The sequence below is a fragment of the Colletotrichum destructivum genome, chromosome 11 (genome assembly GCF_034447905.1).
Source record: "Colletotrichum destructivum chromosome 11, complete sequence".
NCBI classification, from domain to species: Eukaryota; Fungi; Ascomycota; class Sordariomycetes; order Glomerellales; family Glomerellaceae; genus Colletotrichum; species Colletotrichum destructivum.
In genome coordinates, this window is record NC_085906.1 from 660,951 (window position 1) to 688,777 (window position 27,827).

The 27,827-nt window shown below is 45.5% G+C and overlaps 5 protein-coding genes across 5 annotated transcripts; 3 read left to right on the forward strand and 2 right to left on the reverse strand.

Moving 5' to 3' along the window:
* Positions 1 to 2,915: 2,915 nt before the first annotated feature.
* On the forward strand, positions 2,916 to 4,007 carry CDEST_15326 (Putative methyltransferase type 12, S-adenosyl-L-methionine-dependent methyltransferase superfamily; the record flags this gene model as incomplete). The annotated part of the gene is made up of 1 exon (XM_062931482.1): positions 2,916 to 4,007. One exon carries the CDS (start codon positions 2,916 to 2,918, stop codon positions 4,005 to 4,007), a length of 1,092 nt encoding a protein of 363 aa, XP_062787533.1.
* A 3,671-nt stretch (positions 4,008 to 7,678) lies between these two features.
* Positions 7,679 to 11,297, forward strand: CDEST_15327 (Putative NACHT nucleoside triphosphatase, P-loop containing nucleoside triphosphate hydrolase; the record flags this gene model as incomplete). The annotated part of the gene is made up of 5 exons (XM_062931483.1): positions 7,679 to 7,826; positions 7,871 to 8,053; positions 8,108 to 8,132; positions 8,191 to 8,763; positions 8,813 to 11,297. The coding sequence occupies 5 exons, from the start codon at positions 7,679 to 7,681 to the stop codon at positions 11,295 to 11,297; spliced, it is 3,414 nt and encodes a 1,137-aa protein (XP_062787534.1).
* Positions 11,298 to 11,396: 99 nt separating this feature from the next.
* On the reverse strand, positions 11,397 to 12,078 carry CDEST_15328 (Putative NACHT-NTPase and P-loop NTPase domain-containing protein; the record flags this gene model as incomplete). The annotated part of the gene is made up of 1 exon (XM_062931484.1): positions 11,397 to 12,078. The coding sequence occupies exon 1, from the start codon at positions 12,012 to 12,014 to the stop codon at positions 11,397 to 11,399; it is 618 nt and encodes a 205-aa protein (XP_062787535.1). The 5' UTR covers positions 12,015 to 12,078.
* A 528-nt stretch (positions 12,079 to 12,606) lies between these two features.
* Positions 12,607 to 13,753, forward strand: CDEST_15329 (Putative NACHT-NTPase and P-loop NTPase domain-containing protein). The gene has a single exon (XM_062931485.1). The coding sequence runs from the start codon at positions 12,798 to 12,800 to the stop codon at positions 13,473 to 13,475; it is 678 nt and encodes a 225-aa protein (XP_062787536.1). The 5' UTR covers positions 12,607 to 12,797; the 3' UTR covers positions 13,476 to 13,753.
* Positions 13,754 to 18,993: 5,240 nt separating this feature from the next.
* On the reverse strand, positions 18,994 to 19,437 carry CDEST_15330 (uncharacterized protein; the record flags this gene model as incomplete). Its single annotated transcript, XM_062931486.1, has 1 exon — positions 18,994 to 19,437. The coding sequence occupies one exon, from the start codon at positions 19,435 to 19,437 to the stop codon at positions 18,994 to 18,996; it is 444 nt and encodes a 147-aa protein (XP_062787537.1).
* Positions 19,438 to 27,827: the final 8,390 nt, after the last annotated feature.

Below are 27,827 nucleotides of genomic sequence, written 5' to 3' on the forward strand. Positions count from 1 at the left end.
TGACCCTTGGGGAAAGGACCGGGTGGGGGAAATACCAGAATTCTGTCCTTGGACTTGATCTGGGACAAGGTGAGCAGGGGCTGGCTGGCATATTGAGGGTGGTGGTGGGAGCATTGCCCCGGAATGAGAAGCGTGGCGGCGCTTGACCTCCTTGGCAGGATGGTTCTTTATGGTGTGATATTGTGGTTGCGGCGGACCGCTAGTATAACAATATCCAGACCAGAGGGCTGGAGCTCTAACCAGAAACGATACCTGATCTAGCGGATCCTCTCGGGGCGGCTGCTGGCAGTCTCTCTTCTACCGTCTTCCCTCTCCTATCTCTCAACCACGCACGACACATCACAGCCTCTCGCTCACCCATATGCCAACAATATCCTCCTTCAGCAGCCTAATTAACTGCTCTGCTGACAATGCTAAGCTTAGTAACACTGACGAGAAAATCTCTGCTCTGAACCCGGCATCCAATCAAGTCTCTGTTAAACACTGGGGTTCAGACTCAGACAATCTGAGGTTCGCGGCGTGTACAACCTACCCGAAACTCTGGCCAGCGGCAACCGCGACCAGGAACAGAACGGTAACGTTAGAGATCTGTATGCTGGAGGCTGTTGTGTGAGCGACGGTGGATAGAGGCGTTGATAAGTGTAGGGTTGTAATTGGAAAACGAGGGTGAGTGATGATGGTTTAGAAAGACCTATGTTGGCACTCGGAGCCTGTGGATTATTATATGGACGGAGTTTTCTAATTGTCGAAGAACAGAATAAGTCTTAGTCATTCTTTTCAAAGGCTCTCTTTGTGAAGAGATTCTGATCTAGCCAAGCATGAATAGACTACAGCAACTGCAATAAAGCAAGGTTTTCCAATCGTGACTATTTCGAAGTTGCAAAAGCTTCTTGAAAAGGTTCGTTTCTCTGACTAGTATGATAAGAGACTCCGAGCATATGTTAAGGCTCCTGTTAGACATGAGTCAGACGAACTACGGTCGGACAGGTAATGCCGATGGCTACGATGGAGGCGGGTCTCCAGTAAAGCAGAAGTCGACTTGGTTCTTGGCATGGACAGGAGGAGGAAAGGTTCAACGGTTATTATTGACTGCTATGAATGGAACGTAACACGTACAGGGCAGCGTTGAACGGCTGGCATCTATTGTAGACTTATATCTTGCTCCTTCGTTTCTCAAAATAGACTCAAGGAAGAGATATTTGCCCATCAGCGGTGCTGTCAACGCAACACTACCAAGTCAACCTCCAACTAACCCAGCCAAATGAGGATATTCACACTACCCAATTAAGTAAGTCTGACTCCATAAGTTGAGTTAGTTTAACTGATCTACTGTTTATTCAGTAGGTCTGACCAATGGGAATGCGGGATTTCGCCACCTTATACGATGAAGGCGCCGGCCGGCGACCGCCATCACCACCGGCGGCAACACCACTTTGCCCAGACCTCATCGGCCCTCCTTTTTCACCTCCACGCGAGGGCTCCTTTTCGATCCTTTTCGAAACTTCCTATTCTGGTAAAGCCTCTGTGATGGATTTACTGATTGAGGCCTTTTTCCTCATTTATAGTTATAAAGCCCGCGACTTTTACCTTAGTGGTTGGACTCCTCTTTATGCAGTCATCAGTATATTGATAACAGTGAGATTATTCCCATCGATCAGACGATTAACCTCACCGACGAGAACGCCTCGCAGCCATCTTGAGGAAGGGAGGGTCGCTCCCGTCGTCGCTCAGCAGCCGCGCAGTCTCTTCAGCAACGCTTTGACGAGACAACCCTTCCTCTTCATGTGAGGATGGATTGGGGCGACCGTCCCCCTCAATTAATCTCACGATTCGGCACGCTTGACGACAAGTACCAGCAGCATCTCCGAAGCTCTATTGAGCAGGTATGGCAGAAGCTCTTCCAGTACTATAGTCGCCTCGGTGAGTCTCCTCTCTTCGCCGCCTCGATTATCCTCCACCCTTCACTTGGCTATTCCTACCTCGAGGATATATGGGATGCCGAGCACCAGGTCTCGTGGTGTCTCAACGCAAAGGAGGGGCTGTTTGAGTACTTCAACAAGTGGTATCGTCATCGGCCTCCTCCAGGCTCTCCTACACCAGCTGGGATCCTTCCTATTGGCCTTCCTATTATAACCCTCGAGGACAGTCGCCTCAGGCAGTGGGTCAACAAACGACGACATAAGCCGTCTGCTCAGCCAGATGAAGTAGATCTTTTCCTTCGTCAACCCTCAGAGCCTACCTCTTACCCTGTCAAGTGGTGGATGGAGCATCGAGAGACGTATCCTCAGCTTGGTCAATTCGCCCTTGACGTCTTCGCGATCCCTGCCATGGCTGCCGACTGTGAGAGGGCCTTTTCCTCTGCGAAGATGATACCTCGGACAACGCACAGCCTGGTGAGCTCGCGGCTCAAGTGGTGCGGGAGTGGTTCGCCGTTGAAATCCGCCACAGCGTCCCCGTGGACGTATCTGCGAGACCGGAGGCGCTTCTACATGTCGCCTGTATCGACTTACTCTGCCGTCTGTATTGCCAGATCGAGTGCAAGGTGGATGGGTCGTGTTGTAGGAAGCTCAGCGGAGGAACAGGAAAAGAAGAAGCTGTAAAGTAAAAGACGCGGTGTTGGGGGTAAGACGTCTCGATGGGTAGAAGTACTAGGCATAGCTTGGAGGGTGGAAGACGGGGGCTCTGGTCTGCTCTTCATCACGCCGCCCAACATTGTCCAAAGACCAGCCATTGGATTTTATCCCAGACCTGATTGTGTTCCATTTGCCCTATTCGGAACCGCCTGGGCTCATTACAGTCGCATCCGACCTTAGAAGACATTGAGCCGGCTAATTTCCCCGCGGTTCTGGCCCGAATTGCCACCGCAGTTCACGTTGATCCTGCAGCACTCTGACATCAAAGGCTTCGTTGGTTACATGGACAACATACATCCTGAACATAAGGAACTATGTTGCATCCTGATCGTCGAAGCCCTACGAAAGCTCCAGCGCGACTTATGGCGTACCAAAGCAGGACAGCCAATCCTGCCACCCAGGACGGTGAATGGTGTAGGCGGAGAGCAGTTTGTGGCCTGCATGGGCATGCTCAAGGACAAAGAATGGATCGACTTCGGAGCATCCGGAACAGTCTTTCGGACGGACTTGTCTATACCGCCCAAGTCAAGCAACGGAATTGCCAATGACTTGATCCAGAAGTACCCCGGCTTCGAGCCCCTCACACACCTCATCCAACGCACGGGCAACAGACTCGCAGAGTTTTGGACCGGAAAGGCCAATGGCGCCCGTGTGCTTTTCGAGAAAGCCGAGGGCAAGAAGCTCACCGAGCAGGTGTATAACATCGACAACACCAGTAAGGCGTTCTACGGCCTAATGAAACACTTCCTGGAACCGATAGTGCGCTATTATTCAGAGCGCATGCTGCGTCTGGGCTCGTCCAGACGTCCATTGCATGACGAAATGCACATACTCGAGCTTGGGGCCGGGACCGGCGGGACAGCAACATGGCTGATGCCGTTGCTCGAGAAATACGTTCCACAAGGCTGGGCGAGATACCATTGCGCCGATATTTCAGACTCCCTCGTCGTGCACGCGATGCAGAGATTTTACCACCGGACCAACTTCATGCACTTTTTCAGACTCCACATGGAGGGACCCCTAGTCGACGTCTTAGGCAAGCAGGACATCGTCATCGTCTCCAATGCACTCCACGCCACGGCGAATACAGTGCAGACCTTGCGGAACATACGTCAGTATCTTCGCCCTGAAGGTGGCATAGCGCTCATTCTGGAGATAGTAGAGAAGGAGTGCTGCTGGACGGACTTCATCTACGGCTTCTCTGACGGCTGGTGGCAATTTGATGATTCAAGGGTTGAAGCTTTGCAGAATGAGGAGGAATGGAAGCAGGACTTCTTTTTTACCGCTGGATTTACTGATGTCAAATACACCAGAGGAAGCTCTCGGGATTCTAGATTTCAGAAGCTGTTCCTGGCTTCTATGTTGCCAAAGTAGATTGTCAAAAACACCTTGGTAATCAGTCTGGCAGCTGGTTAGCAGCGAAACTTTTCTTTGACTCATAGTCCTAGTCTCCCTTAGCCCCTCAGCCATAAATGGTGGCTTAAGGAGCTTCAGATGGAGGATGGGTTTCTGCGAGTTAGTGATCAGTAAATATTACAAGGGGGTGTTCTAGATTGCAGGTTTCAGTCGTCGTTAATACAAACACCTGACCTTTACTCCAAACCGATCGTTACCCCTCTACTATAAATATACTTTAAGAAAGGGCTCACGTACTTGCATTGTGTAAGCAGTGGTAGTATGTCAAAGTTAATATCATTCTACACCTCTCCGTCTACAGTCATCTACTGTTACCTAATGTTTAGACGTACTGAGCAGGCCGCCCAAAACATTCCGGTGAGGCTGTGAGATGACCCGTAGCTTTAGACCTACGCCGACATACCAGACACTACAAGATGAACTGCAGCGGTGATTATGAAATGCTGTTTGTGCGTGTCAGAGGGCGGATGAGGTGAAGCACTGTGATGTCATACTTTCCAGTCGGCGGGGGCGTAATCGAAGGCATGGTATGATGGTGATGTAAGGCACGACAGCGTACACGATCGGGAAGAATAGCAATAAGATCCATCTTATGTTTAGAGGGCCGAGACGCTGAGTGATGGGTGGGTACGCGAGGAGCTGAACCGACAAACCCAATACGCCCAGCCGCGCGGGCGACCAGGCAATGTCGGCGGGGGCTAGAGGTGCCGGAGGCGTAAGAGAAGTTGGTGCCGCTGCTTTGGGGTCTGCGCATGCGCGTCATCGACGACTACCTGATAGATCGCGGTATAATACCTAAAGGCTTTCAAGTATTTATTTACTCTATCTCTTGCGATCCCATTAAAATATGCTTCTCTAGTATTCGTTTCAGCAAGTCTTGATCGTACATGACTTGACTTTTGCCGAGTTCCTCTGCTGACGCTTGAAAGTCCACCCTTGTCGAAGTTCCGTCAAAGCTGCCTGACCTGGTTGAAGCCCTTCCATCGTCTTCCTCAGGAGCCTTTGTGGTGGTAATATGAGGAACAGCTTTAGAACTGTGCACTGTAGACTCAAATCCCGTGGTAGAGACATGCTTGCTTGCTAGACGTCCTCTGCCCTTCACTGGTATCGTTCTGAGCTTGTATAATCTGTAAGCTTTGCGCGGTTGCTTCACTGACGCAGAGTCGCCATGTCTCCGACTCGGTTCTTGAGGCGTTTGGTGTTCGCTTGGATAGTAATGAGGGTTCCCTTCATGTTCGGAGTAGGTTCCAGCAGGGTGGAAATTCTCGAATCCAGAAACCGTAGTGACCTTCGATTCGGACCGGCTCGTTGAGCTTGACCCTCGAGAAACTGGGCTGCTGGTCTTGTAATCATGAGCCTCCTCGTATTCATCCTCGGAGCCTTCATCATGGACGTGAGGTGGACCAGGCACGCTGGGAGGTACGCTTGTGCTGGGAGGTCGGTCTTGCAACTTCTGCCCTTCTTCGTGTGGCGCCCTGACTGTCAACCAATCATGGTGTATGTAAGGACGGCTTGGCGTTACAGACACGATTGCAACGGAGGATCCAGGTCGATGGTCGTTAGATATGAAATGTGGCGTATGCTGGATTTTGACACCCGCTCCCATCACCTCCTCACCTTTTACTCCCGAAGGTTGTACAGTCTTCACCTCTGCCCGGATTTCGGCCCTCAGCTCTGTTTGAAACACGCTCCGTATTTCGGTTAATAGATCGGCCCGCAGTCGTTCCCGTTCTTCACCTCTGTTCTTTATCATCTCGGTTTCCGCGTCCATCTCCTTCCATATCTTGGTTTTCGTTAAGGAAGTGATCTCCTCGATGGCCTTCAGGAGTTTGTCTCTTGACTGTTTCCCAAACTCCGCTTCCTCTCTTGCTCTCGCTTCAAGTGCCGCCACCTCTGCCCGTTTCTCGCTTTCCACCTTCAGCCTCACCTCTTCCTCGATTTTCAACCTCATAAGTCTCAGACGGTCGGACTCCTCCAGTGCCTCTCGCTCAGCTGTGAGTTTGAGCCTCCCACGCTCCACTATGCCGGTTTCATTCTGTTTCAACTCCTCCATTTTCTTTTTACTCTCTTTTTGAACCTCGTCTTTGATCTTTATGAGCTGTGATTGCATAATCTCCTTCTTGTACCTGTGAAACTCTTCACGCAATTCAGAAATCTCGTCTTTCAGGCGCTGTCTTTCCCGCATATCTGGGCTTGGTGACCCCCGTGACTTGTACCCGAAGTCTTGCCTATCGCGGAAATATGGGCTTGGGGACCGCGGCCGTGACCTGTATCTGGAGCTGTGTCTATCGCGAACATCTATATGGTAGTGCGTTGGTGACGAATCGCGAAGGATAGGGCTGGCTCGCCGCTCCCGTGACATGTACTCCGAACGGTATCCAGGCTGAATAGCAGGAGACGGGGCATAGCGCGGGGTGGAATACGGATATGATGGATTGCTGAGCCTTGTCGGTATCTCACTGGGTAAGGCGTTCATTGAGGCGGTTCGTGGTGACATCGGTTGCCTAGTAACACGGGCAAGAGGTTGACCGTAGGTAGAGTTTCTTCGTTCTGGCTGGCTATTGATCTTTGGCCTGCTCGCATTCGTCTTTTGGGTCGACTCTTGTTGACGTTGTTCTCCTGAACGGGGTCGATTGGCGTTTGACTCGAAACTCACTGCCTTGTCGGTGTCCTGACGACTGCAGTCCTGTCAGCGAATATTGGATCTGAGTGAACCCCATTGAGCGTTGTCACTCTAGGCGCGAGTACGTACGGCTTGGAGGGGCTAATATCTTGGCCATCTTCTCTCAGACGCGAAGGGCTCCTAGAGTGCCGATAGCCTTTGGCTCCTTGGTCCATAAGAGACAGAATTGAGATAAAATTCGCATTTAGATTCCTTTCTATTCATGAGCCAGTCAAATGTCCAATGGTTATAAGTCTTGCGAGGTGATCAGAGGGCAATGACACTAGGCGTCATTAGAGGTGGCGGTGATGGTCGGTGATTGTCGAATTGGGACGAATGGACCTTTTTATTGCTCCAGGCTACCTCGTGTTTCTTTTCCCCCTTGCGCTAAGGGCCTGCTCCCAAGGAAGGCTGGAGGGATCTTGGAAAGACACCCAACCCCCCTCAGCCTGATCCAACATGCCCTGGCAATATTGTCCAACTCGTACCGCTACATACCAAAGTCTCATGCATGGCCCCCACCCACACAGGCCGACGCAAGCACCTGATAATGCTGACCACCATGAGTGGGAATCCATACCCCCTGCGTCCTTTTCAGGTGTTTCATTGATGCATTTCGGTCGGTTAGCTTAACCCGGCGAGCCTTGAAGCTCGACCTTCCGTGTCCAACTCGTGGCGTTTGCGCGTTATCTTGGACACCAAACCCCCTGTGATAGATCGCCGAGCCACATCCTTACATAGTGTGCATTTTCGCTATATAAATTGCGATGGCTGCAGCCATTAGTGAATGGAGCGTTCTTGGGCTCATCCCAAGCAAATCGCCCAAAAATGCGGCCTAACTCCGAAGCTTTGCGCATTGCCGCAGATAACAAGGGGTCCGGCAAGCAGTACTTTACTGATGGAGACGGAGATCAATGTGTGAACGACCACAATAGCACGCTATTTAACAAATGTTTCTTCAGCGGTAATGTCCCATGAAATCCTCGGGAACTTTTTGTTCTTCTGGTCTAACACCCAGTTTTCAGTCCTCTCCATGCCTCCTCAGTCAGCGCCGAGCGGATTCAAATTACAAAGACAAGACAGTTGGACGAAAGAGCCGACACGCAAGTCCTTGGGTATGATGGGAAATACTAAGGGATATCTCACTAACCTTTTCAAGGTGAGGCCATCATTGAGTGGCTAAAGCTTCGCCCAGATCCGCCTCTGGATGCTCACAAGCGACATTCCTCCTTGTGTCAGCAAAGAGGCCCAGAAACGGGATCATGGATTCTGGCCGACGAGAAACTACAGAACTGGCGGAACACTGCGGGCCCTCCCCAGTGCTTGTGGATGAGAGGAATTAGTGTGTCCAGCCGATCCTCGACATCAGCTCTTTACTAACAAGGGCACTTGACAGTGGGGTGTGGCAAGACGATACTTGTGTAAGTACTCATGGTGAATATGACTGGAAGTATGGTCTGAACGTCTCTCTGTGTTTAGTTCTCGTATTGTAGACGAGTTGGCCCAGGACCCCAGCGACATTGGCTACGCATATCTCTATTTCCAGGAAGAAGACGAGTGTCAAGCATCGTTTTCGTGTATCTGGACTACCCTATTCATGCAGCTCCTGGATAATTCCGATTCTACCATCATCGCCGCTGGAGTCAAGAAGATGTTCAATAGGCCGCCCCGAGGATCGACACCTTTCAATCCACCTGACTACTTTGAACTGTTCAGAGATCAAGCAGCCACATTCAAGAGTGTTTACCTCATCTTTGACGGGATAGACAGCTTCTGCAAGGTCCACGATACCGAAACATGGACGGAGATGTTCAATACCCTAAAGAGGCTACCGGACAACGTCAAAGTCCTGTTCACTTCTAGGAGTGAATGGTTTGAGCCGAAACTTAGCGAGGCAGAGAAGATCGATATTGAACCCCGGCGTGATGATGTCAGGGCGTACGTGGAACACCGAATCGAGAGCGACAAAACGCTTCAGGACCTTCTCAGCATTGACCAGTCCCAGCCGACAGTTGTGGATCAGGTCATCCGCATGACTCTAGACAGCGGCATGTTAGTAATTTGTTCCGCTACCAAATCCACGGTTTGCTGATTATAGCAGGTTCCTCCTGGCCAAGTTGCACATGAACGAGTTGACGTCGAGCAAGCAAATCAATCTGGACGGCATTCACTCTGCCCTGAAAAGACTTCCCAAAACTGCTGAGAGCGTTTTCGAGGCTGCTGTTCAACACATAATCCGCAAAGATGGTATCGAAGATCGTCAAACCCGCCTGGCAGGACATGTTCTCAGCTGGATTCTTCACGCAAAAGCCGAGATGACCGTGGACCAAATCAGAGAGGGATTTGCAGTACGAGAGAGCAAAGACCACCGCTACCAATCCCACATGCCAACAAAAAACGCATTATTATCTGTCTGTGCAGGCCTAGTAATCATCGATACAGACAAGAAGACTCTTCGACTAGTCCACAATTCCATCAAGACACATCTACAGGAACACCGTCTCATACAGCCGAATACCGACTTGATCATGGCCAAGACTTGCATACGGTGTATGTTGCTCATAGAATCTAACGAAAAGAAGGATTCTTCCCTCCTACACTACGCAGTTCGGCACTGGAGTGCACACCTCGCTTCCGCTCGTCAAAGTATGGACCGGGATGACGACAAGTTGGTCATGAAATTGCTTCGAAATAGCTACCAGCTAACAAGAGCATTCAAAACGCTACCTGAGCCATTGGATTGCTCTTCCGATAACATGACCGGCTTTCATGCTTCTGTATACTACAATCTCCGAGATTGGCTGCAACCCCTCGTTGATGCTGGCGAGAACGTCAACGCTCAGAGTGCAGATGGTCAGACTGCTCTACATTGGGCTGTTAGACACGGTAGATGTGAGATGATACCGCTGCTCATAGACAACTCTGCAGACCCAAACATCACAGACAATACTGGCAATTCACCACTCCACCAGGCACTGCTGAACCCAATAGCCGAAAGCTCCGCGATCGTTCAGGCTCTGGTGAATGGGGGTGGGAAACCTAATATGAAGGGAGCCAGAGGCCTGACACCCTTATCTGCGGCCATCAGAAGCGGACCAACGTCCATTGCCGAGATCCTAATCAAGAGCCAGCCGGACATTGACGCCGAGACCGTTGAAGATTGGAACTTGCTGAGAGAAGTGGTTCACCACGGCAGGGATATCATAAACATGCTGGAGCAGGATGCGGTGATGGCCAATCCGTCTGACACAGACAGGTTAGCTGAACTAAGAGAAACAGCTGAGAGCCACGGCCGACAACTCATGGACCTTCTTTTGGACAAAGGGGTTGATTTGAACCGCCCCACATCCGTACAGAGATGGACGCCCCTTATATACGCAGTGACGAATGCAGATATATCCAAGATGCGGCGCTTTCTAGGCAGGCAGCATAACCCAGCGGACGCAAATCTGCGCGGCTTTAAGGAAGGGTACTCTCCACTTCGCTGGGCTTTATACTATCCAAATACCGAGGCAGTGGAACTCCTCATCGAACATGGGGCAGACATCAACGAGATCTATGATGACGGATGGAGCCCGCTGGTCGAAGCCGTCCGGAAGAAGAAGAACGACATGGTTCGATTGCTCATCGATAAAGGAGCAAACTTGAACACGTCCAACAGCGGATCAACTCCGTTGATCGAAGCTGTGAAAGTCGGAAACTCGGATGCCGTCTGGCTTCTATTGCAAAGTCAGATGAAAGTTTTCCTGGATGAGCGAGATGATAGTGGTATGTCAGCTCTACTTTACGCGCTCCAAAGTGGAAACAAAGGAATCGTCTGGCTTCTCGTTTCCAAGGGGGCGTCATTGAACGATCAGACCAAGAACACTTCAAGCGCCATAAATTTCGCTCTCAGACACGGCAAAATCAACGACAACCGCAAGGCCGACTTCTCCTTGGTTTGGCTTCTGCTCCAAAACGGAGCTGATATCAATGCCGCCGACTCAAGAGGAATGACTCCACTTCATCACGTCTCTTCAAGTGGAAGTCTAGAGGCTCTTCAGTTTCTTATCGAGCATAACGTACACGTTGACGTCCCAGACGATAAGGGACATACACCCCTTGCTCTTGCAGTCTTGAAAGAAAGAGATCAAGCTGTCCAGTTTCTTGTTCAATACAGAGCTTCGCTGTTCGTTCGGAATCAGGATGGCTTGACACCACTACACCATGCCGCCGTTCAAGGCTTCAATTCCGGGCTCAAGATATTGCTGCTTCGGTCGGAAGCGCTTGACGTCGTGGACAATAGATCCTATACCGCTTTGCACCATGCTGTCAACAGCAAGTCAAGCAACGAAGAGACTATTCACCTCCTTGTAACGGCTGGTGCTGGCCTAGAGATCGAGGAAAGTCACAAACAGACGCCTTTGATGCTTGCTGCACAACTAGGCAGAGAGCCTATTGTGCGACAGTTGCTAATTGAGGGAGCAGATGTTTTCAAGAAGAACGAATATGGACACAGTGCTATTAGCTACACCCGCGGATATGGGAAATCTCATGATGGAGTTCGGAGCATCTTGAAAAGAGCAAATCGTGGCATGCAGATCTGATTTAAGAATTGGTAGTCTTGGCCATACGGCTTCTCGTAATGATATCAGCGACCAGATGCTGAGCCTCGCACACACTGTCCCCCTCCTATGCGGATCTTTCTAGTCTATTCCGAAGTAAAATGGCCCTGTGGACGAACCATTGATTTGTACACCCGACTCAGTTGAGACGTTCTGATTGCCATTTCCCATATGAACATACTGTGATCCCGACCCGATATTATTCGCAGTTAAAGAAGGCAGCTTGTTTCCGTCGTCCTCTTTCGCTGTCGCGATCAAACTTCTCATTTGTTCCCTAGTCGCTGCCTTGATGACGAAATTGCCAGCCAGGACTTGCAGATCGGCAAGGATGCCAGCGGCCAGATTTTCAACTTTGTCTGCTTTCGGTATTGTATTCAGAGCTTTGAGATATCTCTCCAGCCTCGAGTCCGAATCTGAAGTAATGACGCTCCGGAAAACCTGGTCGAGGGCTGAGACTTTGTCCTTACAACCCTCAAGTACAGCCTGGAGGCTGGTCTCGTCCTCATGAGATTGGGTATCTTGGGCCAGGCTGCCCCATGCAGCCTTTAAGGTGTCCCTAATGAGAGGGAGTCGTAGACTGACGTCCTGGAATGACGGGGGTAGGCCGGACGCGCTCTTGACAGCCGCGTAGGTCGCAAGCGAGGCGTCTAGGATGGCGATAATGCTGGAGATGAGACTAAGTACCTCAACGCCGGACATGGTGTCAGGCCACTCTGGCGTGTTGCGTCGGACTTCGTTGCCTACAGCCTGCTTAGAAGCCAAGCCGCTGTTCTCAGGCTGTCGCAGAGACGATTCAATTTAAGAATGGTGTGGAGGGGGACGCGCGCCCGATTATGTATGGCTTTTGAGGAAATTACGGCCGTTGGTTTCTATGTATGTCAGATCAGGCTGTCGCAGAAACGGCAACATGTTTTGCTTGGCAGTTGGTGCAGTTTTGGAACTTGTTGAGGGCTGAGCCTTGGCACAGACGCATGTAAGACGAATCTATCTTAATTCGTATATACTGTGGAACATGTTCGCTATCCTCAAAAGTATCGAGACTTAGAGTAGGGAAGACTTGTTAGGGGGGGGGCTGAGTCTTGGTGCCGAGGTAAGACCAATACCAATGAAGTTGTAATGGAGGTTCAGCTTAAAGGTATAGAGACTTAGTGAGGGGCTGAGCCTTGGCACAAATGCATGTACGGCAAAATTCGTATATGCTGTGCGACAGGTTTGCTGTCCTCGAAGGTATAGATACTTGGGGGGGTTCCATTCGCTTCATGACCGCTAGCGAGAGGGAAGAGATGGTTCAAATACAACACAGTTGCCCAGCTGAACTGAAGCGATATTTCTCTACGCCTGCACAGAAACACTAGCATTTTTCTCCGAGAACTGATTATCTCTATTTCGTGTCTGGAATTCTTTAATAAATTGAGTTGTTTGCCGCTCCATCAACAGCGACAGCTCCTCAGTTTAGCAACAGACGTCTTCATCGCAACCATCATGTCGAGCAAACTCCAAGTCCTCGCATCACTTGAGGACGCCCTCCGTCCACTCCAGAGAGCCGCTGCATCATGCGCCACACTCAAGGAAGCCACGGACCTGCCCGAGGCCTTCCCTGTGGTTGCTAAACGCCTGCCTGTCGTTGTCAAGGTGTTTACCGCCGTTCAAGCCTACCTGCAGACAACGGCAGCAGAGGCTCCCGGAGATGAGGGGCAGTACGCGAACTTGAAGAAAGCGGCTGATGAGTCCTTCACGCAAGCTCGATGCCTCGAGAATCTCCTCTACCCTGTCGCGTCTAAAGGAGATGCTGCTTTGAGGCTTTTGGAATACCGCAAGGTCGTGGAAAATGGAGAGGTAAAGATGGTGGAAGAGGTTGCAAAAGTCTTGCTTGAGTCTGCCCAGCGGGCTGCAAAGCCGCCCATGGTCGACGACCAACTACTGAAGGAGTTGGAGGAGGCATTGGACGAGGTGGCGAAACTGAAGCCATCATTGAACGGGACACGGGCTGGACCCGCCAGTGTGAACAATTATGGATCTGGAAATATGTTCTATCATGGGGGGAGAGGGCACCAGAATCATAATGCCGGTGGCTTTATGATCACAGGGGAGAATCGCGACGCAACATATCACTATTCTCTACCGACCGCTAACGAAAAGCCAAAGTCAAAGGAAGAGTAAAGCGCCCTACAAGCTGTACATTGGAATTAGACTAGGTTTATGTTGCGTTTTTGTCAACTTCACATTGCATTCTCCCTTACGGGCGCCAACATACTCAAATCACTCGCTACAGGAACGATGGCCAGGATCCGGTTGAAGCCCCCTGGCCTCCAGACACGGCTCTCAACAGGCCGCAGTTACAGTTAACACCAAGTCAAGGTTTGTTGGTTCAATACCAGGATGTAAGTGTGTAAAATAGAACTAATTGATAAGACAAACCAAAAGAACTAGTACAAAAAAGCGGGAAATCATTGCTAAAGATGACGCCCATCCTGTCGCCCCTGGGACTCTACGCCCTAATGTAAGTATCGTGTTAGTCAATCCGCAGTTCCTCGCGCATCTGCTTCTTAGAGGTCCCTAAGAGCGATCACGTCGGTCTTATCTTATATTCCTTCCTCATCTTCCTCAAGCTCAGCGTTACGTTGTGGTAGTGTGGGTTCGCGCTTAAGGAGGCCTTGTGCGGCATTGTTAGCTGTCTGTTGCTGCCGCTAGCTTCCCTTTGAGCTATCTTGTAAGTTAGGTCTGCTGCTGTAAACTGGCGACACACAGTGCATCTGCTGCCAAGGGGTTCCGCTTTAGGCGTGATAATATCTCTTCTAAAAATAACCTTCTCATAATAGAGCTCAGCGATTTCAATAATTGTGTTCTCATTAACAGAACCACCATCCTCAGGATAAAGCAACATGTCACAAGTTAGAGCACACAGTAAGGCATAGAAGAACATAAGGGAAAGACGCTTATTCTATAGAAAGTCAAGAGGGTGAAATGTAGTCTAGTTATACACATCTGACCACGTAGCAAAGCACGTAACAGGACTAATTCAGTAAACTCCAATATACAAGGGTTTCCTTGTAATAGAATACCTACTAGACTACCTTAGAGTAGGGTTTGCCTTCCTTACAAACCTTGTCCTCCGTCATGTCCCTCCAGATAAGGAAGATGCGCGGGTAGTATTTATAGGCTGCGCCGACGTGAATGCGGAGCAGCCCAAAGGCGCAGATGGTGCTCAGGGACCCTTGTATGCAGTCGTCAAACCGGCCCTCGGCCTCGATCGCCAAAGGGCAGGCCTCGATCGCCAATACATAGGCCTTCGTGTTCCTCTTCTCAGCCCACGGGTCAAACGTCTTCTGGATATGGAGGATGTGCCAGGACACCTTCTCGGTCTGGCCCAGTCGTCAAAGCCGTCTCAGTCAGTGCCTGATTCTAGGTCGCCAAGTTTGGGATGTTCTCGAGAATGACGCTGTTGTTGCATGCTGAGTAGTAGTTGACTCCAAATACGGCGAGAAGCTGTGACGTCACGAGCGCGCCGACGCCGCTGTTTGGATCGATGAAGTCCAAGATCGCGCTGCCCCTCTCCGTCCGGTTGTGCGACGAGCGGATGGTCAGGGTTTAGATACCAGACATAGTAAGAACCGCGTTCAAGATCCTACAGTAGTCGTTAGCTTCCAAGTCTTTCCATTTGTCATCCCAGAGCGTCCACTCCAGGCTCTCAATACTTGAATGGACGTCAGTGGGTTCACAACTTGTAAGAAGAATCGCGTCCGAACTCCGTCAGGGTCAGCGCGTGGTGGAGATACCAGGTAATCTTTGGCGAGTAGCCAATGACGTAGCGGATCATCGACACCGGGTCGGATGGGCAGGCCAGGGTGCGGCAGCCGCGGGTGCTGAAGTAATAGTGCCACTGGAGTCCAGGGCTGATGGCTTCGAGGAGCATTATGTCCACCCTAACCCTGACCCTAACCCTATCTAGCCCTCAGGTCCCTCCCGGCTAAGGCTCCAGGTCATGAACTCTTCACAGCAGGCGATTCACTGCATCTGAACACTGTTGATAAGAATTAGGTTGTTAAGAACCTTGTTGAGCGGCTTGTTAACCTTGACGTTGGCGACCGCCTTCGCGTGAGTCTTGATGTATTACATGATCTGGTCGGTCGTCAGGGCGCCGAACCGGACCCTTGTCTTCATAGTCTTTGGAGACGCGGCCCCCTGTCTAGAACAGCTAAAAGACCTTTTGCTGATCTTCTAACATAATGGCAGATCGGAGTGCCTTTGAGACCTCGGGCGGCGTCGTGTAGGGGCTCCACACGGCGTCGTACTGCTTCAGCGGTTTGGGGTTTGACTTGCGGAGTCGCTCTCGGAACCGGGTGTCCAGCTGCTCTTCGGTCATGGTGGTGTCGTCTTCCTCTTCGTCGCTGGCAATATCGTCTTCTATCAAGGCCGAGGTTTGCGCCATTCGCCGCTCAGCCGTCATAGCCTCCACTCGCAATGTGTCGGCTTCGTGCTCCTCGTGGTAGCCACCAAAGGTAGGTGTCAGGGGGGTGCTGACCTTGGTCTCCCACGTCAGGTGGGTGCTCGAGGACGATGGAATCCACCGGTAGATGAACATGAAAAAGGAGGAACCACGCTCTTGTCCAGTCCTCGTAGGAGTAGTCCCATGCATAATGCTTGAGGTTTGTCGGGAGTCTTTCACCCTATAACCGATCTCGGCACCAATTACAGAGAGCAAGTTGCAACGAACGAACCATGGATCGAGGGCTAGCGGTGCAGGATGGTCTGAGGCTAATTGTGACGCAAACTCGGCCAGTTGCGAGCTGCAGACTAGAATTTCGGTACGCCAACAATCCTATCATACTGCTACTAACGCCACGATGATGATAATGACGATTGCTGCTTTGGTATCTTACCTTACTCGCAGTAACTGTGACAGCACAGTCGAATTTTTCTCGTTTCTCTGGCCCTGATGCTCCTGAATTTCATCAAGTTCATGAACAATGTCTTTTCCTACATTAGGAGCGAGCTGTAACATAGAATGGATCTCGTTGACTCGAAAAGATGGACACGCCACAGAGTTTCAAGATGGCGTCTTGCCAGAACAGAGAAACAAATGATACGCAGCTTTGCTTTTCTGTAGGGTTTTGGAGTTGATGATACACAACACTTATGTCAAGCCGTTGATCAGCTGCCTTCGAGATGTCTATTTCCATTCTGTATCCAGTCTGCATTCCTTTTTGATTGTTCGCTGTCATCAACGGCGGTCCACTTCTTGGAGGAAACGACAATGACTCCAGCATGCATAATGGATCGACTGAAACAATGACGAAAGCCCTATGCTGTCTTGTGTGGAACCATGCCACAGGGTGATTGTACTCTTGCTTATATCTATCTTCCAGTTTTTCTGCCCTTCTTCTTATTTTCAGCTTGGCTGGAAGCCTTGTTTTCTGATTTAATCTGTAAGATGCCCTCAGCTAGTCCGCGTGAGGGGCTTAGGAACTTCTACAGAGGGCCAAAGCTAAATGTCCATCCAAGGCAATCAAACGGGGAGGTAAACATCTTCCATGCCCTAGTTGTAGCTGGCGTGTGAAGGCGTTAGCCTTTTGCGAGCCCGCCGACGCCGCATGCTCTCAGCCTGTAAGGGTTAGAGAGAAGAGCCTACGTAGCCAGCTGAAGCAGCACCGCCTAGAGAACTACCACTAGAGAATTTGTGTGTCTTCGATATCGTCATTTTTTGAGGTTTCTTTCGTCGTTTGACCTGGCTCTCCTTTTAGCATATTTTTCGCTTCCCATTATGATACCATGCACCGTTTTTGTTCTCCAGAAACCCGAGTATTTGTGATGTTGGTTTTAAGTTACACACCTTAGGAAGAGCAAGATTGACAGACGGGGGCCTCGGGCTTTCAGTCACCTTGCATGACAGGTTGCTAGTCTGTACATTGTCTGTTCCTCTTCAGGTGTTTTGTGGCTTGCGTGCCCCGGGGTTCACCACTAACCTGGGTACCTAGTACAACGTAGATTGAACTGAGCTGTTGCTCCCTGTTTCGCGGAACTTGCACAATCTTTTTAGCCGTCACTGTGACTTCCAGGACGTTAGGTTAATGGCTAGAGAGGGGAGAATAATTAGATGTAGTAAGAGTAATGAAACACCTGTTTTACGTCTCTTTAAATAACAACATATGTTATGTAGGGGTGAAAGGTAGGAATGTGTCCCTCGTTCTAGTTTTTACTCCTGTCTGTACCCGTCAGCGATCGTCGTCATAAAACATCGAACTTTAGGCCTTGCAGACATGGCAGTACCAGTGACCATTACTACTGTCTTGCGTCTATGGTGGCCGAAGGACGGAGCGGGACTAGTCGTCGGCATGATGGGTTTCCGGAACCCAGATTGTAGATAGGTACTCGGTATCCTTCAAAAAGGTACTTACAGGATGAAAAAACGCTGCGTCTACACTTTACTATTGTCGTAGTCAAAAGTGGATCCATAATTGCGAAGCTGCAATTGTGGCTTACATATATAGGCCTAGTAACACACCTTGCGACAACTATACAATCTAGCTTAGGCTATCGGGTTCGACAGAAGAATAAAGGCAAATAACCAAGCTGGCTGGCGCAGCGGGTGAAGGCTGAGCGACGACGTGACAGTGTGACAGAGTGACTTGGCCAAATGACTATTGAGAGATTCACTATGTCATATCATTAAATCACTACATGCATTAGGATCTCTGTAGGTCTTACGGCCAACCAATTTGTATGAAACATCAGCACCCTTTAGTAGAACCTACTATAAGGGTACACAAGTCGGCAACATGATTTTATGCCGGCATGGGAGAAGGTGCTTGCTCAAACAGAGAAAAGCCGGTTAAAGCCGGCTTACACCAGACAGGATGAACGGTCGGCAACGGAACAGCTCGGCTGCAAAGGCCCCACACGGGTGGGAAACCAAACGTGGGTCCGGGCACGGCATCCGGAAAACACTCAGTCCGCAACGCCGGCGTATACAGCTGAGCCGCGAAACAATAAGCAATAGATTTTCTAAGCTACTTTGTAGATATCTATCAATTCTATAATTTATATTAGCTTAAGAAGTTGTTAACTCGAACCGAACACTGATTTATGGTTTCGCACTGTGAAGGGTCCAATCGTTTTGCGTGCTGAATGGGGTCGGTGTGGAAGCTATAGCCTTTGCCTAAGTCACTCTCCTCACCAAGTAGAGTGTATTCACCTGCAACTGCAGGCTAGATTAGGACGAAGTGTGGCTGATTTAAATAGAGAGGCGCGAGGTCTGTTACCAAGTTCCTCTTGTTCCATCTGCTGTGTCAAGATAAATGTAACAGTCAACGTTTAGATTACGGCAGCCCTCGATTCGGCACGTCAACCTAGCTAAGCCGAGCCGGGCGATACAAGTTCGGCCTGCAGCGTTACGTCCTTACTTGACGGATAAACCTTAGATCTCGAAAGCTCTTGAATTTAAAAGACGCCAGTTATCTGTCCAATCGAGATACACACAAAACACTGCCCAAGGTCGAATAATGCAGTACGTCAAGACACCAAATTACTCCTAATCCACCTACTCCCAACGTTGTAATCCCGCCTCCCGCCGTTTCTGAAAAGTACCTAAGACTGAAGGCATGCAACATATTCACCTCCTCATCTCCCTCGGGTTTCCAAACAAACACCAAATTCGTCAAGGCTTCGTGAGCTTTATGAATCACGTTAGGCGGAGGTCTCTCTTAGTCTGGAGGGTTTCGTCCTTCAGCTCAGACCACCGATGAACCTGTTCAAGGGAATATCGTAGACATTTGTTGGTTCCGGCTTTGCTCTGGTCCGTCGAGTACCAAAGCGTGAAGCGTCCCATCTTCTGCACAGCCGTCCAGAGATTCTTCTGCAGGCCCCAGATCACAGCCGAGATGCGGGAGCTCGTTGTCACGCCCGCCTTGACATCGTTGTCGTACAGCAGCAGTTGTTTGCCGCAGCGCTCGTCCGAGATTATCAGCACCGCGAAGCAGTGCCAGTCGGCACTCTTGTATGCGTTTCCAGTCCCAACCCAGTTGCTCTGCGGGCAGCTGAAGAAGCCAACCCAGCACTTCTTGCCGGACTTGGGCGCTTTCAGGAACGCGCCGAGATGGTCGCGGTGTTCTGGTTCAAGCAGCATCGTGTCCCAGAAATCCTTCCTTCTCCCTGTCTTGAAGGAGATCTGTCTTTCGTGGACGTACGGTCCATCCGGCCGATGGAGATTCTTAAGTGTAGCGGTTATTAGGCTGGCTCGGGTATAGGCGGATCATGGAAGTCTGGTTCGCGGACTTCTACGCTTGTTTCTGACAGCCATTATCTTTCGCTTTTGGTTGAACATTGATGCTGTGGTGTGTTCACTTCCTAATCTGACGGCCACCATACTATGGTGAAAAAGTTTTCATCCTTTTTGTTTGCCAAACCTCCGTTTGCTGCACTTCAGTCGGCTGCATTCTCGCTTGTCGTCACGTCCAGCCACGTCCAATCTCGCCGTTTGCATTGCTAGAACATGTGGCTATTGCTTACATTTTGCCCAGAAAAGTGAGGGAAAAAAAGGAATCTTGGAGCCAAACATGATTGGAAACCGTTCCAGGAGCTCATCCCATTGCATTCAAAGGCTTGACGCAATACACAACGGACAAGCGCGGGCGACGGCGCGTGGGCCATGCCACGCCACGCCACGCCTGGACATTCGTAGATTTAGCGTCTGATAGAGACACCTGGACTCTTGATGCGAGGGCATTTGGGACTAATAAGAAGTGGCCCGTTTGCGGAGAGAAAAAGGGGGTTTAGCTCTCCATTGTCATATTGCTTCCAATCTACACCCCTCTACTCGCCACGCGGTACTCGTCAAGCTTCTGGTCAATTCTAAACAACCCAACCCCCAACAGTCATATCCTCTCGACGTTCCCTTACAATCACGGACGCCAAACCACCACAACGCACTCAACAAGACGACCAAGAAGAACAGACAGGATGATGGCGGCGTCTGCGTCACGCAACCCGCCCCTCGCGCACCGTTTGCTTCTGCCTGCCTCCGCTTGCTGCTCGAGACCATTCAGACAACAACGCCCGCTACCACGAGGAACGGCGGCTGGAAGCTTCTCTAGTCAACTTCTGCAGCATTGCTGGTGATCAACTCGCCAGCCTAGACGAACTTCTCAGGGCTTTCGAAGATGTCTGCATCAAGCACAAAGGCAGCTTCACGAAGAAAGAAGTATATGTCAGGTTGCCGATCCATATCAGCAAAGCCATCAAGGCCATCACTAGTGCCAACCTAAACCGCGTTGACAAGGTGGTCGTCCTACTGCCTTCAAATGGAGAGTCGACACACACAACTCTTGGCCGACACCTTTTCCGGCGTTAACAGTGCATATGGTATTAGCATCATCGAGTCTCGGAGCTGCACGGGCGGCAAGTGTCTTGACGAGACGTGAGGAAGAGGTAGCGATGGAACAATTGTAAGCAGCTCGGTCTAGGAGTGTTCATAGCTCCGACTTCATTGCCGATCTTGTAGTTGTATCTTCTAAGATAGGTGTTTATACGTAACGTTTAGATGAAGGGGCCTATTTGCATAGTGTACCTCTATTATACGCAATTTTCGAAGCAATCCTTATATGAGTCTAGTAGACTTGTAAACAGTATATTGGGAGTATTCTTTTCATACTTAGAGTTATTACAATTTCTTCTCGCTGCTGCTACAACATCGTTGAGATAGAACGTTATTATACTACTTAAACTTGACGCCTTCGTCCTTGACGATGAGACGTGCAAAGCCGGCGATGGCAAGGCTAAGATTGCGCCCATCTACGTGACTCGTATATCCAGTCAGATATTCTACAAGATGTATACCTGCACAGTTCCGCGCCGGCCAGCAACAACTCGCGCATCACCGATCTGGGCTCCCGCAGCCGGCGCGTCGCCCTTTGTCAGCCCACCGGACAACATTGACAGCGGCGAAGTCTTGGACAAGCAAGCGGAGATATTCATCCGTAACAAGACCGATGCTCTAACTTGGGAGGAGATGGCACCTGAGAACACGGAAAGTATGACGTACAAAAGAAGCGCATCAATCTGCAGCTCATATAGGGGCTTGTCCAACACTTTGTTTCCCGAAATCCAGCCCCACTGACCCAAAGTCTCTCCCATTGTCAACAACTTCAAGTACAAGATGGAGAAGAAGAAGTCGCTGTACACAACCAATTTCAAGGCCAGCTATTCTGTCATCGGCTGGAACTCAAAGCCACAAAAGGACATTGTCAAGCCGAGAAAGTTGGGCCATAAGGAGGGGGGCGGCGGCTCTAAGCCTAAGAAGACGCAGCAGACTTGCAAGCAGCGCTTTAGGGACCTCAAGATAGTTATTAAGGGCTTTTAGGACAAGCTTAAGCCTATGCTGAAATAAGTTAAAGCACCTACATTTCAGCTACCCCTACATTTCAGCCACCTAAAAATGCCTTATTTCCCCTTAATACTATAACTTCCCTCTAACTTTAAATAAATACAACATTTATAGATCTTATTTAAATAGCTTTATTTTTTATATATACCTTTATCTAATGTAGTTTATAAGTAAGTAAGCTACATAAGCAAGTAAGCTACTTTTCTAGAATTTTGTAGGACCTACCTTTTCCTTTAGTTTTCTCTACCTACAACTATAGTACAACAATTAAACAAAAGCAATTTAGTTCTAGCGCTTAATGCACTTAAATTAAATCTAAAATTAAGCATGTAAAAGGCTGCATTATAGTATACTGTATCTTATGCTACTCTTTAATAATAATAAGCTAGCTAACCTACTAGATGTAATATATAACTATATAACTAGAATTTAACCTTATATAAAGAGGAGACTATTATGCAATATATTATTAACTTAGATTTATAAGCATTTTTACTACACTTTAGTACTATTTAAGAAATAGCTAATTAACTACTTTATAACTATAGTGCATAATGCATTAGAACAAACTAAGCCTTAAACTTTATATAATAACAACCTAAGCTTTAGATGCATTTTAATTAAAGAATTAACTACTAGAGAGTCCTTTATAAAGATCTAGATGCATATTACATATAGTTTTCCCTTATATAAAATATAATTATAAAATATAAAATATATAATATTAATATTTATAACTTTAATAAGACTAAGTTTGCAATAAGTAAGATATTCTTTAAAATAGTTATTATAGCCTCTAAATAATACAGTAAGTTAAAAGAAGTATAATAAGGGAATTAAGAATAAGTTATAGTAATTTAAGGCATTAAGTTATACAGCTATTCTATCTTACTATATATTATCTTTATAGGTAAGGTTTATTTTAACTTCTAGATATATAATAGCCCCCTCCTACCTAATTAGGTAATTATACTTATAGAAAATAGTTAGATAATAAATAAAAAAGGCTTAAAATAGGTATAATACTTTAATTTCTATATAAGGAGTTATATAAAGGGTGCTTACTACCTCTTTATCCTTAGTAGCTACAAAAGCTACTATTTTATTAATTTTAAGCTATACTATAAGGAGTAGAACATTATTACGCTCTATATACCTCCTTATTTATTGCATAAGCTTTATCCTCTTAATATTAGGTGCTTTAGTCCTTTAAAACAGGCGTATAGCTAAGAAATTAAGGTCTTTATATAAGTATATATTATATATATTGCAAAGGAAGACTTTCTTTTAGCCTTTTATAAGGTATATAATAAGGTAACAATAATATTAAACATTTAAGCAAGCTTTAAAGCAACTAGCCTTATCTTATATAATCTAAAATATATAATTTTATAGCTAGATGTAAAGCTTTATATACTATTACCTTTAGGTTCTTCTGCTAGCTTACTAGCAGCTTAAGTCCTAAAGACGCTAAACAACCTAATTAAATTTAATTTATATTCTAATTTTATTATAAATTGCATTATATAATATTAGAATAGCTTTCTAATATTAATTATTAGGTATATATAGTAGCTAAAGAAAGGAATTATAGTAGTAGCCTATAACTAAGTTTTAATGCAGGCATAAATAACTAAGTATTAAGAAGCAAATAAGCATATAAGCTGCTATTACTATATAAAAAAAAACAGCTTTAGAAAGGTAGAATACTTATAATTAATTAGGTAAAGGATATAAAGTCTTAAATTAATATAATAAAGTAGTTATAAGTAGAAATAGGTTAGAGTAGTAGTTATATAAAGAGAATAGAAATATGCATATAATAATATAGCATCTATAGAAAGACTAAATATAATGCTTACATATATTAGAAAGTTAAATCTACTTCTAAAGAAGAGGATTATTACAACCTAAAAAGCGTTAGTTAATATAACTACTTAGAATAACCTCTTGTAAGGAAACAGGGGATAGTACGCTTTATATGTATACTAATAGCGCTTATAGATTAAAATAGAAGAATAATAAAAGGTTATATAATAATAAGGAAGTAATTAAAAGATAAGGTAATTACTTAAAGTAATTACTAAGTAAGCAGCTTACTTTAGACTTACTACTAGAATAGGGTAGTATGGCTTATAAGGGCTATAAGGAGGAAAGGATTATAGGATCTACTTAGCTTTTAGATTTTTAGATCTAATTATATATAATAGATAGGATTAGCCTAGCCAGACGGTAGGACTTATTAGAATTATCAGCAGACATTAGAATCATTTTTTACACCTTTGCCTACACTTTCTAGAGGACTTTACTTAATTAATTGTAATCCGTTTTACTTGCTTTAAGTAAATTAGATCTAAGAATTAAAGCCTCTATCTATTGCTATACGACTTTTAACGATCTAAGTGCGTAGGAGTAGGACTCACTTTTGCTCCTAGCCCTACTAACGGCCTGGCAGCGCTGCGCGCTGCTAGACTGTTTTAGTAGGGTAGGTTGTTTTAGTAGGTGCTGCTTTTGCACACGTAGCCTATTTTACTACACTTAATTACTTTACTAAGATACTAATAGGACTTTAGGGATACTAATAAGAAGAATATAGATATAAAGATATTTATTTTATATAGATAGATTACCTTCTATAGCTCTTTAGTAATTAACTTTATAATTATCCCCTTAGATACTTTTAGTACTCTTTACTAGTAACTAATATTATAAGCCCTTTATTAAGTATATAACTAATTACTATATTCTCTAAAGACTTAATCCTCTTAGTATAACTTATAGCACTATTCTTTAGCTTTATTACTTTAGCTTCTACTAATAGATACTACTATAAAAAGCTAATTATAATACTTTAATTACTTTTATTTAGTAAGTTAACTTTATAAAGCTAATAAATAGTATAATATAATAGCTTCTAAAGCAACTTCTGCAACTTCTACTCCTACTTCTAAAAGAAAGGCCTTTATACCCCCTAAGACCTTAGATAAGGAAATAAAGGATGTTAAGTCCTCTAAAAGTAAAGATAATACTATAAAGCTAGCTAAGAAATTTAAAAAGACCTATTAAGATATAGCTTATATATAAGAAATGTTTAATAGCAATGCTACTAAAGTTGCTTAACTTTAGTAAATAATCTAGTAAAACCTTAAGTATACCTAGCTTATAGCACTTTAGTAAGAAGTTAATACTCTTTATATAGTAGCTAATATTATTACTACCTTATACTATAATAGAAAAGAAAAACTTTAACTTAACTTACCTTAAACTTTTAATAAAACTTTAGAATAACTTAAAGGATTTTTTATTTAAGTTTAAGCTTATTAATAATTCTATAGAATAAGCTTTATAAATAAAGCTAAAAAGGTTATCTATATAGCTTTCTTTTTAAAAGGATAAGCCTTTACCTAATTTAAACTTTATTTTATAGACTTTATAACTAATAAATAAGATAGACTTAAAACTAAAACCTAACTTATTTTCTAAGGATACTATAAATTTAAAAAAGTACTTCTATTTCTCTTTTAGAAACCTAATAAATAATAATAATATAAGTATAACCTTACTAACCTTAAATAGAAAAGTATAGCTACCTATTATGCTTTAGAATTTAAATGCATTTATACTAGACTTAACTATACTAATGCTACTAAGATCTTCTTATTCTATAAAGAACTTAAAGAAGATATTAAAAATAAACTCTTTAAGTAAGATTAACTAAATAATTTCCTATAGTATATTAAACTTACTATTAAGATTAATAATAGACTTTATAAATAATATAAAAAGAAAAGCAAAAAGTAAGTACTAGCTAACTTAAAAAAGAAGTACTAATAGCAACCTTAATAATAATTCTAGTAAAATTACCTTTAGTGCAATAAATAAGCTAAATACCTTAAAGGAAACTATTAGTAGAATAACTAGAATTGTAATAGCACTACCTATAGATACTATAGTAGCTTTATAGACTTTAGTATAACTTAGAAAGATAATAAGATATAAGACTTTAAGTGCTATAACTGCAATAAGCTAGAATATATAGCTAGAGAATACTAATAACTTAAGAAGCAGTAATTCTAACTTATACTTAAGAAAGGCTAATAAATTAATATTACTAGTAAAGACATCTCTTATACCTTACTTTTATAAACTACCTACTATAATAATACTAAGAATAAAGAAGCTTATCTATAAAAATACCTATATGCTTAATTGCATATATCTTTATAACTAAAAGAGATAAAAGTAAACAATCTTAATATTTAGAATCCTTATAATTTTAGCTACAGAATAGTGTATAATTTGTCTATATATCCTATACATAAGGATTTACAGACATACTAGTCTGTATAAAGACTAGTACTAACATTCTAGGCAAGCCCTACATACTAAGGACTTTAACCCTACATACTAGATAAAATACATTATACTATAAGCGTATTTTTACATATAATAATATGTATTAATAATCTAGGATTTTATCCCTTAGGTAAGAGTATAAATAAAAGGTTTTCCTTCTTTTATTTTACCTTAGAACTTAGATACTATGCATACATGCAATATACAGACTTTCTACCTACACTTTTAACTTACTTTTATCTACCTTATCTTATCCTTATCTAAGATATCCTATCTTATCTACCTACCCTATTCTTACTAATAATAGATACCTATACCCTTAATCTAGGCTGTTTCTTATATATAGACTTTATCTTAAATATGCTTAGCACTAGCCTATTAGATCCTTAGCCCTTAAGAATACTAGTCTTATCTATATTATATTTATTAGCTAGTTTAATGCTAATAATCCCTAGTATAGCAAGAAGTTTAAACTAATCCCTAATAACCTTAGCAGATGCTCTATTAATACACCTAAAGTCTATAAGGTAACTTCTCTAAACCTTAACTAAAGGATTCCTATTTATAAAGGCTGTTATCTAACCTTTCCCTATAGGCTTTATATCCCCTATAGCATAAAGGATCCTCTCTATAAATAGCTTTACTTGCAGATAGGTTAGAGCAATACTAAAGGTATGCTAAATGCAAATCTATTTAGCTAACTTAGCCTCCTAACCTATAGAAAGTCTCTAATAGTTAGCAAAAGTAAGTTACCTTAGTTAGCAGCCCTTAATGCAATTATAAAGTATTAAATGTAGTATACCTTATTTAATTAATGCTTTTTAAAAGGACTACCCTTTAGCAACTGCTTCTAAGGCCTAATTAACTTTATACTTAGTATATGCGCTTATAAGGCTATAAAAAAGGTATATAAAAAAAAGCTATTTAGATAAAAACTGTAAATATTATAATAGTTAGAAAAAGGAGGAGGTTGGTAGTTATGTGTAGTGATGAGGCATTTTTAGGTGGGCGAAATGGGGGGGTAGGCGAAAAGTGGGTGCTTTGACTTATAGAAAAGGTATTACCTCCTGTAACGCAAACGTTAAAACAACGGGCAAGTATTTGGCGTCCCCCCGGCTCTCCTGAGTTTCCGACGTTATTAACGGAGGTTTTCTTCCTGCTGCCACCTTATTCGCGAGTCTCTAAGCCTACACCCTTTACCCCCTTGCTTTGCACAACCGAGCCAGACACAAGCAATCACGTTACGATTGTGATACGACTCCAAGTGGTATTGGCCTATCGTTGATGGTCCTGAAAACCCTGCAACATTAGGGTATGCAGATGCGTTGTACAGTCACCAGACAACAACAAAACCTACACTCAGCCAGCTACAAAACAGGTGATAGATCTAATAGAGGAGACCCCTCTGCTTGTTCAGGTCGGTGCGCGGAACTGTCTTTGGGTTCCGGAGGACGATCTAGAACTCGCATGGCACGCCCTACGATCTATTGCCCATTACGGAAATATCAGGTGCTTTACCATGGGGTTGGGGGTGTTAGTCTGCACAATATCCCAAACCGGGCGAGCTTGCGACTGGTGGCGCCTAGAGTCTAGAGGACTACTACCGGTGCAGCTGAGCTTGCTGAATCAGATATTGTCGTTTTACGGACTTGTAACTTGGAAGTACTCTGCTTAACTCTCAATCCAATGCCCTCTTCACCCGTGCCATTTTGAGCAACCTCAAGCACGCGAACCAGCTTCCCAATGGTCATCGCCATGTCTTGGAACACACAAGTGAA

Excerpts from the sequence above, each read along its gene's own strand:
- CDEST_15329 (XM_062931485.1), top strand. The coding sequence starts at position 12,798 with ATGTCGAGCAAACTCCAAGTCCTCGCATCACTTGAGGACGCCCTCCGT.